An 18,191-nucleotide genomic window follows, 5' to 3' on the forward strand; every position below is an offset into this window, starting at 1 on the left:
AAGCTTGTTAGTTTTGTACAAAATCTGTCAGCTCAGTACATTTGTTATATTGATAAATGAAACTTCTACAACATCACTTAGAAACAGCTAAGAAAAATTAGATTCTATCACTTCTGCTCATTCACAGTTGCCACAATATACTCCAATATTTAAAATCCATTTGTAAGGAAACCGTATCCCTCTTCTTTAATTACGTTAAGCAAAAATGCATCTATTTTTGTGCAAATGTATTAGTCTTCCCCATAATAACTATCTTTGACAAATTAGATCATAGTATACTTTACATTTTGTCCAGCAACAGAATTAGTTCAACGTCCCTATCCTGAAAACAGGTGTGTAACTTTATGCAAATAAGCACGCTCACTCTGGACGAGTAAAGTTGACCACGTGCATAAATGTCTATAGGACTGAAGCTCAAGCACACAAGCATGGCCAGAAGCTGTATTTTGGAAGATATTTTCATTTTCAATTCTAATCCTGGATTAAGTAAAGGAATAATTGCTGCCATTGCCTTAACTGTTAGCAATAAAAAAAAACCCAACAACTTAAAGCAATTATTTCAAACTCCTGCTTAAAATCCTGTACTGAACTGTCTTACAATCATAAAAATTGATGCACATACAAGATTTTTTTAGCTGTCTGCTTTCCTAACTACCTATTTTGATATTCTGTTTGTTCATAAGGTGGCTTGCCATTCTCACTGAAAGACAGGTGCCAACTAAACTAGGGTTACATAGGCAACGTGCATAATATTGGCTACATACCAGCGTTAAATCTCTACTAGGAAAGTCGCTGCTCTCCCAGTAAAAACTACAAGCATTCATTCAGTTTCTCCCTGGGGAAACATTCCCCTTTTGGGGGAAAGATCTTCCAGGTGTCACCCTGGAAGACCTCCCTTGTGAGAAACTGCTGGGTCTGGGAAGTGAAGGGAGCACCAGCAGTAATGTATTAGCAGTTCTCCCTGACTCTTCCCCAAACTGAGCTGAGGACTTTGCCCCACTGCTCCTCATTCCTCTTCTTCCCAGACCCATCAGGGAGGGGAGGGGAGCAGCAGTGGGTGGTCCCTGCCTCTTCCCCAGAGACTGCCAGCTGGGTGGGACAGTGGGAATGACAGGTCTCCCCAGGCCCAATTCTGACCCCAATAGCTTTGAAATTACCTCCCCAGGAGGGGGCAAAGACAGCAATGTGAAATGGGTTCAGAAGGCTCCCCCCAGTCTCCCTGTGCCTCCAACTTAACACTGCCACTCATCCAGGTAGCTGGGTTGTCTACTTAAAAGCTTGCAGGAGTGAGAAGTAGGCCCAATTCTCCACCACATTCCCTTTTAAATCATCGCCACTGTTCCCCACGTCTTCCCCAGATTGCTCTTCAGGCCTCCCCCAGGCCAGGGTGATGTCAGTGAAGAGGGAGCAGACTCAGCACCTGTACTGCTCCCTCTCCCAGAAAGATTACTCATGGTGGAACTTTCTACCTCTAGAAATGAATGCCTGCTCAAGATTGTGTGGGTCTAAGGACATAGACAGGCAAGGTTCTTTGGGTAGATGTAATACCTTTTATTTGATTTTTAATCTAACTATTTAGTTGGTCTAATAAAAGATACTCACATCTACCCAAAGAACCTTGCCCACTCAAGATTATTGTATAATATCTCTGGAGGAACAGTCTGCGCCAGCTAGGCAACTAGTCTCATTTTTGGCCTTCATTAATTAAATCAATTCCTTGATAAATAATTATAGGACTGGAAAATATACCTTTTGTGTGGGCACTGACTATCCTTTTATCTGACCAAATTAATTATCCATTTATCCATATTGTGTCTCTGTACCATAATAAATATACTTCTTTAGATAGGGTAAGCTAGATAGGGTTGTCCTCAAAACAATGGTTCTTTTTACTCAAAGAAATCAGGATAGTAAATAACTCTTCTTCCCTCTGAGACCCAGTCATATGTGCTTGAGGCTGCTGCAGCACAAAAACAAAATATCTTCACAAATATCTCCAAACAGTCAAGCTGAAAATCCAAGCCAAAGTTTCATTTAACAGCCTGTCAGTTTTTTGATGTGAAGCTAATGAATGCAGTGGCAAACAAATCCATCAAACCTAACATCAAAACAACTGCACTTCATCCCACCAAAGGGAAAAAATGAAATACAACCTGCAGGCCAGCACTTTGATCCCACCTATCCACAGAAAACAGGACTCTAAGCAGCTACTGCTGTAGAATATGCATGAGTAACTATGGATTTAATTTTATGAAAGGAATAAATAATATTTAAGAAGCCAAAGACTTCGGTAGAAAGGAGTTCTCTTTCAAGTGCTACGCAGTTAAATAATAAACTAGCTCATACATGAACTCTTTAAACATGTACTGAGAATACACCAAGTTTTAAGGTGAACTATAGTGTGGCACCTTTAGACTGCAAAATTTCTCCCTCATGTTACTTTATAGTAAAGAAAAATATAATAGAAGATTTTATACAAAATGTAAGACTTATTAAAAAGCATGTTTTAAGAATTTTCAATGCAGTTTTAATAATTTAAAAGATTTTTATTCAGTTGAAGTTTCTCTCCATTACCTCACTGTAAGATATACCCATCCATAACAGTACTCCATTCATGTGAACTATAAACCAAGTATCCATTATCCCACTCAGATCATAATTAAATTACCTGCCCTAGGGCTTCCAATTCTTCTTGCTTATCCCCCCTGGGTCTCGCATCCGTGTATAAATATTTTAGGTAATTACCCAACTGCCCTATTTTCTCTCTGAGCACATAAAGGCTTCCCCTATTGCCTCTTCTGACTTGACTTTTTCCAGGTCACCTGGCTGTTTATTTATCTCTTGGATTTCATCTCCATCTCCCACTGAAACTAGTTTAAAGCCTAGGTTTAAGTAATATTAAAATGGGCAAAAATAAAGAGCACAACAACAAAGTTAGTATATAAAAGTACAAGATCTTTTTCTGAAGTTTTTCAGGCTGCTTGTAATTTTGAATGCTATAGTACAACATGCAGATTTCATTCATCATAGCCAAGAGTATTTCTACTGAGAAAGAAGGTAGAAATTGTGATCATTTACCCAGAACTTAACAATCGCCTGCTGACCTTTCAATTACTATATGTAAAACATATCTAGAAAAGTGCATTTCATAATCTCACACAAAGAAAATAAAAAGACTGCATCTGTAAATTTTTCATAAGTGCAACCCTGGGATTCACCCTCAAAGTCAACTGAATTAGATAAAAATGTTACCTTTCAATACATTACTTCAATAATTTAATAGTAAAGAAATACTGAAAGAATGATGGGATCAGGCATTAAAACAGGCTACAACATCTTTTTGCAAACATGTTTTAGTACATACTACCAGTACTGCATCATCATAAATTCCTGAATCAGCCTTACTGAGAGATAGCTTCAACTACAGCATGCAATTTCAGAAAATGTCACTCAACTTGCAGAAAGATTTTTGTTTAACTCCAAATTTTTTTCCTATATCCAAGGACATATGATTAACATGACAGCGTAAAAACCAACTCATATGAAGAATTATAGAAGAATTATAAAATCGGTAGGCAGGCAACAAAAACGACAAAGGGTTTGGAAGACAACTCATACAAAGAGAGGTTGAAGGAAATAGGCATGTTCAGCTTGCAGAAAAGGCGCTTAAGAGGGAACATGATACCAGTCTTTAAATATCTGAAGGGCTGCCATAAAGAAAAGGGAGAACACCTTCTCTCTCTTGCTTCAGTAGAACATGAACCAGTGGCTTCAAGTTGCAGCAAAGTAGGTTTAGTTTGGATATCAGGAAAAACAACTTCACTGTTAGAACACCGAGGCAGTGGAACAGACTGCCAAGGGAAACTGGGGATTCTCCATCATTGGAGGTGTACAAGAAAAGGTTAGATAAGCATTGGTCAGGGAATTCCTCATATTTCTGAGCTTCACTGGTTGCAGCACATGGCTGGCAAGAAAATGTCCCCTCCCCTCCCCTGTTGCGACAAGTCAGAGGTTTCTCTTTTGTTTTGTTCATTTTTTACTTCCTCAAAAGCACTGGATGTTGGCTGTAGCCAAGGCTGAAGATTTTGCCTGGGTGTGCCAGTGATCCTGCTGGGACTAAAACCCACAGGTTCCTGGTTAGAGGGTCTTGCACCTCTACTCAGGATCAGACCAAACACCACATTTGGGGTCAGGAAGGAATCTTACCCAATGGTCAGACTTAATGAACTGTGGGAAGTTTTGCATTTTTCTGGAGCAGGGGGGTGTGGCCCTCTCCCTTGGATCTTTTTTAAAAACCTTTGCAGCAGCATGACACTAACCACTATCATTCCCCCGCTTTACCTGACACAGGTTACTGTGTTATGCCTTGCAGATGTGGACAGAGTTGACGGTCATTTTAGCAATAGGTTAGACAAGATTTGTGGCATGGTTTCGGTAGGTTTGATTCTGTTTCAGGTAGGGGACTGGACTAGATTACCTCCAGAGATCCCTTCCAGCCCTACCCTTTTATGATTCTGTAATATCTTAATTTACAAAAGCACCTTAGAGTAAAAACAGCATAGGAGTACAGTGAACAAAATATACCAGTAAGGTCATAAGATACAGCTCTCATGGAAGCTAGCATGGAATAAACATCTAAACCAATAAAAAGCATTTTAAAGTAAGGACATGTCATGTTACACTTAGATGTGTTAAGTACGTTTAAAATGCAAACAGCCATGTAGTCAAGTAGTAAGTCACATGCTAAGTGCAATGTATCATGGCAAAGTTAGGACTTTTTGTGGAAGAAATCTCTCCAGATTGTATTAAGTACCACATGCTCAGCTATCAGACTGCTCCACAGAGATGATACAAATTCAAGACTCCATTGAGGTGCAGGAGCTGGGTTGAGTGTTAGTTTCAACCCTGGCTTTGCACCGAAATCTTGAACCAACTCCCCCATGGTGCTGGGCTGGGACCAACGATCAACAGTTGGTCCTAGCCACAACACTGCACCAAAGTCTTGAACCAACCCTGGTGCAGTGCCAGGGCTGGGACCAATAATCAGCTGACTGGGTCCCAGCCCCAGCATTGCCTCAGAGCTACCTCAAGGTTGCAGCAGCAGAGACCCAGCTCACCCCATGGATCCATCAGCAAGAGCTCCCTTTGCTTCCCTTTGCCTGCCACCAGTGGCAGAGCGGACTTACCTTGGCGGTCCCAGGTTGGACAGTGCTGGGAACAAAGCAAGGAAGGCACGGGCTCCAGGTATGGGGGTTACATGTCCTCGCAGGCAGATATGCAAGCTGTAGCACCCAGTGTTGGGGTCAGTTTTGTGGGGAGGAGGAGAGGGGCTGAGGCACAGCTGTCTCCAGCCCTGTCTAGAGTGAGTTGAGACTGTAGTAAGCATTATCTTGTGACTGCTCCAAACATGTTCTAATTTTTAATATAGCATGGCAATGTTTACAACGATCTAAATAAAATATGTGCTAAGTGCCCCATATGACAAGGCCCCAATTGTTTTGCACAATAGACCTAAGAAGTGTTGCTCAAAATTAATAAAATGTTTCTGGAAACATCTGTTCCATAATTGCAGAGAAAAAAACAAATATCTTTAAGCTATGTGTTTAAGCAGGAAAATCAAAATCTGATGGTCAAGATGACAAAAAGTTAGTGGATTTCACATAGATTATCCAGAAATATTTTTCCTACAGTTACACACCATTAAATCTTGCCTAAAAAGAGAGATGTAAATTCATTCGTGGATTAAAGTAATGTCTCTTAGCCCATCACTTCAGAAAGTTTTTTTATGTTGTTGAATACAAAACATTTAAATGGTATGTAAACATTTATATTCAGCAACTTTAATGCCTGAACATTGCCCCTAGTTCAGCACACAAGTTGCCTGTTCAGCACAAATTAAAGTAGACCCCAGCAAAACATACAAACTAATTGTCACTGGTTCATCAGTTTTACTAACATTAACAAAATGCATTGAAGTAAGATAACTCAAAATGTTGTGTGTGGAACAGCAAATAGTTCCAGCCTATTCAAATAAATGTAAACTCCATTAGGTAAATAATAAAATCTACAGAAGCCTAAAGAAATTTTCCATCTACCCTTCTTCCATGCTTTTTAAAATTAAGTATAAATAAATTCTTTTCCAGGTACTAAAGTTACAAACAGAAAACTAATAATATTTAAAATGTATGGTGTCCCACTAAATCTTCACATCATGTTGCAAACATAACTAAGTTATAAAATATGCTAAAAGGCAAATAAGTCTTGGTCTTGGCATTTTCTATAGCTCCCGTACCATCATAGGAGTATTTTCTATTGCTCCCGTCACCATCATACTATAACATTTTTCAGATAAGCCTGTTCCCCCTATTTTTTCAAGCACTATTAGTTGAAAGAATAGGTAGGCAGTGGATATCACAATCTTCATCTGACCTCCTGCCTTCTCAGATGCAGTCTCTTCCCAGGAAGGTCAGCTCTACAACTCCTGAAAACTGGCCACAGCCACCATATTTCTCAGAAGTTAGCAAGGACAGTTCCAACCAACACACCAATTCTGGCAAGAAGGTACATACCAGAAAACTGAGATAGCAAGTTTAGTAATTTTCCCAAAACCAGAGACTGAGTCAGTTTTGGAACAAGAAACAGATTTTAAAAGTTCAGTTCCCTTAGCTCTGTACTTAAAACATGCTCTAAGGGACTGCACCCTCCCCCATTTAAATCTGCAATTGATTTCACTGCATTATCTTTACGTTCAATTCAGAAGAACAATACCATTTCTTAACCTTAATATCTGCCAAAGCGTTAATGAATCTTTATGAAATTATGTGTCTGATTTTGCACAAAAAAGAAAAGGAATGAATGCTGCCTATACCTCTTAAGGTCTGGATGTTTATAAGGCTGCAATACACTTGTAAGCAACTTGGAACTGTCTGGCAGAGATGAACAAACTCATGTAAACTGGTAAATAATCAACAATCAATATAAAGAACTCTCTAAGGAGAAAGCTGCAGAATACTGACCTAGATTACTGCATTCTGCTGACACAAGCAGTGTTTCAGCTATCATACATGATAAACAGAAAACTGTAAGATCAGGCCAGGAATTGGGATGTTGGAGATTTTGTTGTTGTTGTTAAGATGCAAAAGGATTTTTTCTCCAACATCTTGTAAGTATCACGTACAGGCAGAAAAGGCACAACAAATTAAAAACAATATCAGGGACCCAGTGCTGGTATTAGGAGGCATAAATGGGAAAGATATCTACCACGGCCTGTTTCATGAAATGTTATGATATTGTTATGCTAGCAGATAAAACGTAATACAATACCTTTCTTAATTGATATTTTTAGACAATTTATCTGGTGTTATGATATAACTAATCATAGCTTTCCCCATGCTTTTCCATCTCCTGCTTAACCCATAAAAGGACCAAGAAACAGCATCTTTTTTTTAATATATTTAAGGCACATTTGTAAAGTGTTCGAGTTACCATGTAAACCCAGGTAACTAAACACATTGTTTTCTCCCCATTTTAGTTTATTTGAAAAAAATGTAACAAGTGAATTTGTAACTCCGTGCTCCCCTAATCAATCTTGTTTAACAACAGAGTGAAAGATGAAAGCAGTAATAGTTTCTAGTTACAATATTATTGCATCAGCTCAGGTACCTTATTTGTATGGCATGAACAAATACAAATAAACACACTCATTAAAAAGACTAATCTAATTCTGCTGATATTTTTCCCTATGTATTATATTATCTAGTTCTGTCAAAAACATGAAATAATTTGAAATCTATTTTAATGGGATACAACATTTCCAAGCATTTTCATGTTTCATAAACAGGAAGCAAAGGGTGCTATGAAACATGCTTTAATAATAAGGTATATTTTATTACATATATTGAGTGAAATTCATGACTGACATATATAAAGTCAAAGGAGTTGGGATTTACATTGAATCTCAGTCCCAAAATGTTTCACCATCCTGGCCATTATAGATACAAAAAGTATTTGGAAAATGTCAAATGCTTCAACTGATGATTAACACTGTAAAGTCACTTTACTTCCACATACAATATACAAACACTCCAACTACCCCAATATATACTACATATATTATGTAAGTAATTACCCTTTAATTACATCTTTCTTCATGTACTAGATAGGAAGGAGTCCTTAAAAACAGAAAGGTATTCTCCCTCAAACATCAACATCTAGCCAAGAACCAGGATTTTTACAACTGATTTTGCACTGATATAGAGTGTGAAACCCCCACCCAACCTCAATGTACCCACTAGCACCACACCTGAATTTGATACTTAAAATTACTTTAAACTCAGGTCTTCCATATGGTAGTTCACTACACGGTCTACTCAACTATTGAGCTAATTAAATATATCAATTTAAAAACAATCAATTTTAGTAGTCAGTGCCTTATCAATTATTTATTACAAATGTGAGTTTCACATTAAAAGTGAAGACCTAGCTGAGTATTTTAAATGCATATTGATGTTTCCATTACTTTCAGTAATGGACAGTCAGTGTCCATGTACAGACTATATAGAGCACTGGATCATTTCCAGGCCTTTTACCTCTGGAAACCTACTCATCAATCTCATTCACAATTATAGTCAATTCTGCCTAGAATCATGAAGTTCTGCTATTAAAGAAGATTCTCAAGGTCTTCTTCCAGTTCCAAGCATTTAACCCAGCTTTTCTTCTTGATTGCTAACCCCACAGGTCGTGTTTGGACTCTAAGTAGATTTGTCATCTCATTAGATAGCCTAACATATAAACAAATTGTGCAGTTTCTTTTCTCTTTTTCTTTTGCTGGGGGGGGAGGGGGGATGGATTGTTGTCCATAAAAAGCATCTCAATCTGCAAAGTGGCTCTACATTTCCTGTTTATCAAAAAATGCTAAACAATGCTTCTTAAAGTCCATGCTTTTTAACAGTAAAGGGAAAAATATTGCAGAACAGTAATAACCTTTTATACTGAAACACTACATACATATTGATTTTGTTAATTATCCATATGCTATATATGAAAAGAATGAAAAAAAAAATACATGCAGCGCATGAAAGATTTCAATTGAAATACTGGCATGATATTCCTTTTCTGTAAAACATACTTTTTTTTTTTTTTTAAAACAAGGTCCCACTTTGGGGGTATATTTAATATATCACCCAATATTACCAGGATTTCAGAGAAACTTAAAGGAGATTAAACTATCTTGTTCATTTAGATAAGCCTCCTTTTTTATCTCCCCCTCCCCCCACTCCCTTCTGAATACATAGTTTGCCACTAAGAAATGATCAAAGGAGACATTTAATTTAGGGATTATTTTTGCAATATGACTTACCAATTTAGCAACTTTTCCATAATCAATCCACCTGATTGTGGCAAAGTTTGTTGACTCTGCACAGTTGAAGCCATGGTTAAATCCTGCATGGTATCCATATGGGAAGGTGATCATGAATTCCCCTGCCTCTTGGGTGATCTACATAACAAGATAAGGAAGCAAACACCATATTTTAAAACATGTTTTTAAAGAAATGAGAATTATATTTGCTGCTATGACTACATCAAAAGAGCCATATGCCCATAGTACTCATTCTTGAGTAAAGGCCAATAGTACTGAATGCATCTGGGGAAATATTACTGACTACATTTCAAAAACAATTCTTGGTACCTACATGCATCCACAGAGTGGTAGGACAGAAGTTTCTGGACAGATCTGAATTCAGAGGAACTCTGTTAGCAAATCCTAAGGTACAGCAAGTGGACTGCCCAAGATGTGGGATGGCCATACAACAAATACATGTCCCTGGGTATAGCAAGAAGGGAAGTGTAATCGAAACAGCTGCTGCTAATTCACCCAGTGCTGGGAGCATAGAGTAAGGGCTAGCCAAACTAGTCCACCCCTTGATCTCAAGTAGCCTCCCTGCAATGGCAGCATAGTCACTCAGTGATCCTTGGGGAGGGTGGAAGGAAAGTTTCTCCCCTCTTTCCCATCTCCACACATCACTTCAGTACCTGATCCATTTAGTTTATCTAGGTTTAATATGTGTAATTTATGGCATATTCTAACAACAAGGAGATAGCAGGATTAAATTTAAGAGCTAAGTTTGCATAAAACCTATTACCAACAATGAGACAAACTAGAAAGAATCCAGCTTGATCGAGCGGCCAAGGTGAGTTCACAGGGCTCGTGGTTAAAGAAAACATCTTTTTCACTGCAAACTGAACACATTTGATAGGGAAACCCAGTGGGATGCAAAGAACACAGGATCCCATAAAGTAACTTCTTCGGTGTTTTCCAGGGGAATCAAAACTATACTTTTATGTAGCATCCTTAACTAACCCTTACCAGCATAATTCATACCAGAGATTACTGCATTTTACACATTAACCTTAATGACCTTTTTCCTACCTTTGGCATTCCTTCACCCAATTTTTCCTTCCGTTTCCGCCCCCCTTCCCTTCCTTCTCTACTCATTGTTTTCCTAATTTCCATCTATTTACATTCTCACTGACCTCCTGTCACACTTTTATCTTTTTCATTCCTTGGAGATCTCAAAACAACAGCAGAGTGTTCACATGCCTGAAGAAGGGTACTTGTGCCCAAAATCTTGCAAAGAACTTTGTTCCAGCTACTCAGTTGATCTAATAAAAGATCACATCTACCCAAAGAATCTTGCCTGCCTATGTCCTAACCTTTGCAAAATTAAAAATCTCACCCCTAACACTATTAATCCAAGAATTAACACTTATCTTAATCTTGCTTTTTTTTTTAAATACAGGATTTAAGCTATTAAAAGGATTTTGCTATGTTTGTCTAGAACACTAATCTAGATATCTCCATGTAGGGGGCTGACAAACAGCCTAGTACCAAAACTACAGAGGTTTGAGATAAAGGACTCAAACAGTAATGGGGTCACTACACTGAAGTTTCGTCATCACTTTAGATCACAGGCGGGCAATTATTTCAGGTGAAGGGCCACTTACTGAGTTTTAGCAATCATCGAGGTCTGCATAACAGGCAGCCAGGGGCAGATAAATATTCATTTTCTAAATTTTTAGGGGCCCCGCAGGCCAGATAGAATGACCTAGTGGGCCGCATTCTGCCTGCCCCTGCTTTAAATGGCAAACAAGGATTTAGCCAAAGGATCACTTGGTTTTTACCAAAAACAATGATTCACTGCAAAGAGCCTGAAGCTCATTCACCAAGATGAAGCAGCAGCTAGAAAAAAAATAGGCAACTAAAAAGACACAAATATATGTTGTATCATTAATATAAACCATATCCCAAAACATCAAACAAAAGTAAATATCAGGCAGCAAACAGTATGTCTAATACATTAAAGGGAACAGTGAATAACAGTAGACCGGATCTTCTCAGCATCTCCATATACTAGCTGGATCTGCTGTACTCCAAGGGAGATTCATGTAATGAAGGACAGGAGCCACTACCTGTAATTGCCAGGGGTCACATAAGTCAGGAGCAGTTTCAATCTCCCCTTAGATCTCAAGTAAAACTCAACCATTAAACCAGTGGTTCTCAAACTTTCTAGACCCAAAGCACCCCTCATTATACCCACGGTACCCCTCAGAAAATGCCAGCACTTAGTTTTGACTCATTTTTTGACTATGGAAAAATAATTGAACTCAAAGGCAACAACAGGTCAGAATGCTTTTAACACTGGATTTCTACTTGATATAGATTCATAGAGGTTAGGGTCAGAAGGGACCTCAATAGATCATCGAGGCCGACCCCCTGCCCTGAGCAGGAAAGAACGTTGGGGTCAGATGACCCTAGCCAGGTGCTTGTCCAGTTTCTTCCTAAAAACCCCCAAAGGTACGGGAGAGCACCACCTCCCTTGGAAGCCCATTCCAGATTCTGGCAACCCTCACTATAAAGAAGTTCTTCCTGATGTCCAACCTAAATCTGCTCTCTGTCAGTTTGTGGCTCTGTGAGTGCAAATAAAGTGTTACAGACAGACAGACAGACAGACTTAGGCGTACGCTTTTATAATACTAGAATGTTGGGCAGCCAACAATGGAAGCTGAGCTGTGGTCTTACCTACACGCATATAATGTTGCCACGCTTAAGGGACCGTAAACGTTTTGTTCCCATCCTCCTGGGATTTAAGTGCTTTAAACTACCAACTGCTTGATCAGATGTTTTTTTTGACAGGATTTACTATTAAGTGTTTTAGCAAAAATCATGAAATATTGCCTAATGAACAGCATCAACAGCATACAGAACCTGAACTAACACTGTGCATGTGTTTTGCAGTGCAGTGTGCTCTAAATCGCCCAGCCTTTTTTGCCGAGAGACTTTACCATTCTATGAAAGGAGCGGGCACAGACGATTCTACACTCATCAGAATTATAGTCACCCGCAGTGAGGTAAAAACCATTTTTCTTCTCCAAGCAAGAAAGGAATGGAGTTTAAAGGTTTTGATGTCAACCTTACCTGTAGCTGAAATCAATCTATAATTCTATTTTGCTCCTACATTTGTGAATTATTTATTGCAAATGTAACTCTTTGCAGATCATGTTCATTTACTGGAAACAGGACTTGCCTGGTTGTAAATATTCAGCTCGCTCTGAGATGTTACTAGACTCCCAGAATCCATGACTCCCATCTGCTACAAAGTTAATAGCTGGATAAGGGGCTCATAAGTCTAAGTAAACGACGTCTACCTCTACTCCTGCGTCCAGGTGTTTTGTAACCTGGTCATAAAAAGAGACTAGATTAGTGAGGCATGATCTACCTGCTATGAACCTGTGCTGGTTTCCCCCCAGCATAATTTTTCCTGCTGGGCTCTCACATATATGAGCCTTAATAATCTTTTCAAAGACTTTGCCAAGGATGGAGGTGAGACTGACTGGCCTATAGTTGCCTGGGTCCTCCTTCCTCCCCTTCTTGAAAATAGGGACCACATTGGCCCTCTTCCAGTCCTCTGGGACCTAGCCCGTGCGCCACGAGTGTTCAAATATTCCTGCCAGTGACCAGTCAGTGCCTTCAGTACCCTCAGATGGAGCTCATCCGGGCCTGCCGACTTAAACGCATCCAGTTCCTCCAAGTGCCTCTGCACCATCTCAGGGTCTACGCTTGGTAGTCTGGCGCCCTACTGCTGCCTCTCTACAACCCCAGTGAGAGACTTGTCTTGCCCCTCACTTAGGATCACGGAGGCAAAGAACTCATTGAGGAGTTCAGCCTTGTCCCCCCTGTCCATCACCAATTGCTTATGCCCATCTAGTAGAGGTCCTATTCCACCCTGGGCCTTCCTTTTACTCCCTATATATCTAAAAATATCTCTGGGTTTATCTTGCGAATCATATTTGCACACCTAACAGTAGTAACATTGCATGGCACCTTGCAGCACTCTTGAAAGCATCTCAGGACACTCTGGTTTAGAATCACTGCATTAACGGTGCAGCAGAGATGCACTGATTGTAGGCTGCTCTAGAGATTCCCTAATCACATCCTTTTGTTAGTTAGCTAAGACAAGGTACTCGCTGGCCTAAATTGGTTTTGATTAAAAAAAAAAAAAAAAAAAAAATCTTAAGTAAAAACCAAAAAATTCAGTTAGTTAAGTTTTCTACATCTACCAAAACTAGGTTGCATTTGTAAACTTCTATAGATGTTTTATTACTATTTAATGTCTTAAACTTTCAACACTTACTTTAAAAAAAAAGTTGTACTTGACTTCTGCATTCAAATCCCCATCTTCAAAACCCTGATCTTACAACCCAATGGATGTGTGCCTGCATTCTGTGTTTATGCTGTGCATTAAGACATTCACATGGGTCACCTGGATCTGGGTATTTTTTTATATTACCACTATCATTACCATTCTTTAGAACACAACGGAACCTCTATCCCCCAAAATTAAAAAAAAAAAACAAAAAACCTACACTGGGGTTAAGTAATACTAAATGTAAATATAAATATACATATATGTACTAAATATATTATATATACTACATATTATATGATATTTAGCATTATTTAACCCCAGTGTAGATTTTTGATATACACTATATAAAAATAAAATTAATAAGAAAATTACACTGGGTTTAAGAGAGACAGAGAAATATATGCAAGTAATATACACAAGATAAATTCAGGAATTGCTGGCACCAAGAATATTCTCTCTCATACAGCTTTTCAATCCAGTCTGAAAACTCCAATCATGATCTGAATGTGTGCATTTGTGTCCATGTGCGTGTGCGTGCACAGTATGTTTACACACAAATGCATGTTTTGTATAAACTTGTTTCATGTTCTTTCTGGAATCACAGAATTATTTACTGATTATGAACGTAAATTTTGTCTATACATACATATGTATATGTACGTACCTGCATACAAATTAAAAACAAAAAAATTACACTGGGGTTAGGTAATACTAAACATATATACATATATTTAAAAAATCGTTAAGAAGCTACAGTCGGATTAAATAATACTAACATAACACATACACACACAAATATATAATTAGTATTACTTAACCGCAACATCGTTTTTTTCATTTTTGTTATACATACATACATACATACATACATACATACATATATCAGGGCCAAGCAATTATTTCGGGCAGAGGGCCACTTACCAAGTTGTGGCAAGCTGGCAAGGGCCCGCATGGGTAGCCCCGCCCCTTGACAGATGCCCTGCCCCCTGATCATCATCTTGGGACCAATGTCCCAATGGCTTGGGACCAATATCCCAGGGCCAGCATAGGTGGGGCCCAGAGCAGGGCGCAGGCTGGCAAAGGTCTGTGGAGCTGGACTGGGCTGCACCAGCAGGGAGAGTGGGGAGCTGGCCCAGCTTCATATAGCCCCTGCCAGCCGGGACCCTGTACCCCTGCTGCCCTGCTCTGGGCCCCACTGGTGCTGGCTCTGGGACACTGGTGTGGGTCCCACGCTCCTGCTCATTCCCAGTGTCCCCTAGCCCTGCGGTACAGGTGGGGGGAAGCGTGCAGCCCCGACCCTGCGCTCACTGGCAGGGAAGGAGCTGGTGCTGAGCCTGGGGAAAAGCAGCCCTTCTGCCCCATGGCTGGGGCTCCCTGCTGCAGCTGCTTGCAGCCCACGTGGGGCTGTCCTGAGCAGGCACAAGCAGACCTAGGTGGGCTGTGAGCGGCTGCAGTGTGGGGTGCCAGCCATGGGGCAGGCGAGGGGCCGCTTTTCCCTGCGCTCAGCACTGGCTTGTAATCCGCCCGCACTGCCAGCCTGCTCCCCGCGCCGGCTCCGGGCTTGGCCGTCAGGGCTGCGCCGTGGCAGCAGAAGCAGCAGCCCTCCCGCTTGCTGGCAAACACTACCTGGCACAGCAAGCAGGGGGGAGGGGGGGGGCCCCCCGCAGCTGCTGCCACCACCACGTGCAGCCCCAACAGGCAAGCCCGGAGGCAGTGCAGGGCCCAGGCTGGCAGCGGGGTGGGTTACAAGCTGGTGCTGAGCATAGGAAAAGCAGCCCCTCACCCACCCCGTGGCCGGCGCCCCGTGCTGCAGCTGCTCACAACCCACATGGAGCTGCCTGTGCCCACTCAGGTGAACCCCACATGGGCTGCAAGTGGCTGCAGCAGAGAGCTACAGGCATGGGGTGGGGGAGGGGCTGCTTTTCCCCATGCTCTGCACCAGCTCGTCCCCTGCCCTTCCCCCACCCCTTACCCGAGGTTCTGGCGCTGGGGCAGCCATGTGGTCCCAGGCCAGAAGCCCCTGCAGGGGTTTCCGCTGGGGGGGCGAAGTCGGGCGGGCCCTGCTGTTGAAGGAGCCCTCCAGGTCTTCCCCTGGGTCCTACTGCCCTTGGTTCCTGTCATCTTTGACAGGAACCAAGGACAGATAATTTTTCATTTTCTAAATTTTTTTTAGGGGAACCACAGGCTGGACAGAATGGCCTCACAGGCCGAATCTGGCCCGCAGGCCATATTTTACCCGCCCCTGATATATCTATATATGTATATCTACACACACACACACACACACACACACACACACACAGTTTCTCTTCAAATCATACAAATCTTTCGCATTTTACTTAATCCCAGTGTAGTTTTTTTTTCTTAATTTAATTTAAATATATTAATAAATACATGATCAAACTTTACATTCATAATCAGTAAATCATTCTGTGGTTCCAGAAAGCACATGAACCAAGTGTATACAAAACATATGCATTTGTGTGTGTAAACATACAGTGCATATGCGTGCACGCGCGAGCACACATACACACAGAAATGTACACACTGGGATCATGATTGGAGTTTTCAAACTGTATGGCAGGGCTGTATGAGAGAATATTCTCGGCACCAGCAATTCCTGAATTTATCTTGGTCTCACACCCCCACTGATGACAGTTTAGCAGGTGTTCTATTGCAATAAGCAGCAGTTCAGCTGTCACCTGGTAGGCGTAGGCTGGCTTATCAGCATTCAGCACGTTTTCAGTTCTATCACTCCAAGCTGCAAGAGATCACAGCCCGATTCTTTCTATTCACTTTCTCACTGAATCCCATTAATTACAACTGCACTTGGGTACAGCCTGATTCCTCCTAACACTAGGTGACAAAACTAAATTTATTCTATTTAACTATTTCCAACATTTTTTAAAATAGAAAATGGGAAAACCCAAGATACAGAAATAAGGTAATCAACCTTGTTGCTTTCAAGTGTGCCACCCAGATCCAAAAACAACCTGATGATATTAAAAGCAACTCTGCTGGCACCCAGCAACCTATTACCCCTTATATTTCTATCATTTCTATATATTGAAAAAAATACATTGCTCAGAACAATGTTCAATAAGAACAAAACAAAGGATCTAAGTTATAGGGTTTTATTGGACACAAGGATATGAAAAGACTCTGTAGTTACCTGTATATTTTAAAAACTGCGTATAGTACCTGCATTTCCTTATGATAACACATCATTAAAAAAGGCAACTGTTTTTGTGTGTATAATTTTTCCAGTACAGCTCATTCAAAGGGAGGTAGCACTTTTTTTATTATTCTACCTGCCTTTGTTTTTCAATTTAGAGATATATTGTACTTAAATCAACCAAGTGAATTAACTTCCCAAAAAGCACACAACAAATTAGTGGCTTTATCCTTTAACAGAAGTCCAACTTGCTCTTGGCTTCTTTGTAATACTGCATTTCCCGTGCACGTCTCTAAATCACACAATCATTAGCAGCAACAGCGCAGTTCATTTTTATTCAAAATATAAGCATTAACTAGTGCTATAGTTGGTCCAATTCTAATAATAGTACTGCTACTAAAAGTTAGTTTGCTTTTAGCAGGTATTCATTATAGCTGATTCAGTGATCATTTATCTTTTTATACCTACTTCAAAATACAAATCCTGGAATGTTCAAAATTATACTGGATTGTTGATAATGTGATAATTGTTGATAATCTGAGAGGCGTCAATTTAAAAATATATTTCTCTCTTCAATTACGGTGCTTGCTCAGGACCACGGAGACCCTATAAGCCAAACCAAGTTTGGCTTCTAGACCAAGGGAGGGTTTTGTTGCACATTACATGTAGAACATGTTTTATTTAAATGGCAGCAAGCATTACTATGAGCTAGGAAGTTTTCTGAGTAGTCACATGGTAATGCTTTTATTAGTAGATGTTAAGGATTGTAAATCCAAAAAGATGACAAAGCCGATAGGGAAATACAGAGTGCCCGGGCGAGGGACTAACAATAGAAGGATGGGGGTGAGGTTGGGAACGCAACTAGGTTTCATGCGATACAAAGTTAGCCAACTAAGCCCGGGGGTAAGGGGAGAGGGGAGTGGGGAAGGGGAGGGGGGGGTTTCGCGACGCTGAGAGAAAAAGAGGATAGGAACACACATACCCGTGACAATGGTCCGCAATGGTGGAAGAAGTGGTCCGAGGAAAAAGTGTCTCAGTCTATATATAGTCTATCGCAGGGGTCCTCTTCGGGTGGCGCAGGGTCGTCGTCCGTTGTTGATGAATCCTCTTGAAGCGAAGGTCCATCTGGTGCAGGGGGGGGGTTCAGGCAGTCCCCTCTGGGTCCGGTCCGGCGGCTGTTCTCCTGGCGGGGTCCGTGTACTGGCAGTGGCCAGTGATATGCTCCACGTAAATGTCGCGGGACCACCGGATGGTGTCGGACACCATGAGGCAGCGCATCAGCTTGGCGTAGCGGCGGGGGGGGGGGGGGG

The 18,191-nt window shown here is 40.8% G+C and overlaps 1 protein-coding gene across 8 annotated transcripts in view; it reads right to left on the reverse strand.

The window, feature by feature from the left end:
* KDM4C (lysine demethylase 4C) overlaps nt 1-18,191 on the reverse strand; it is a 502,970-nt gene that overhangs the window by 356,043 nt on the left and 128,736 nt on the right. For all 8 annotated transcript variants that reach the window (XM_006018370.3, XM_025197539.1, XM_025197541.1 and 5 more), the window contains exon 9: nt 9,359-9,496. In XM_006018370.3, coding sequence (XP_006018432.1) covers nt 9,359-9,496 — 138 coding nt within the window. The remainder of the gene's footprint in view (nt 1-9,358; nt 9,497-18,191) is intronic.

The sequence above is a fragment of the Alligator sinensis genome, unplaced genomic scaffold, assembly GCF_000455745.1.
Source record: "Alligator sinensis unplaced genomic scaffold, ASM45574v1 scaffold392_1, whole genome shotgun sequence".
Lineage (NCBI taxonomy): Eukaryota > Metazoa > Chordata > Crocodylia > Alligatoridae > Alligator > Alligator sinensis.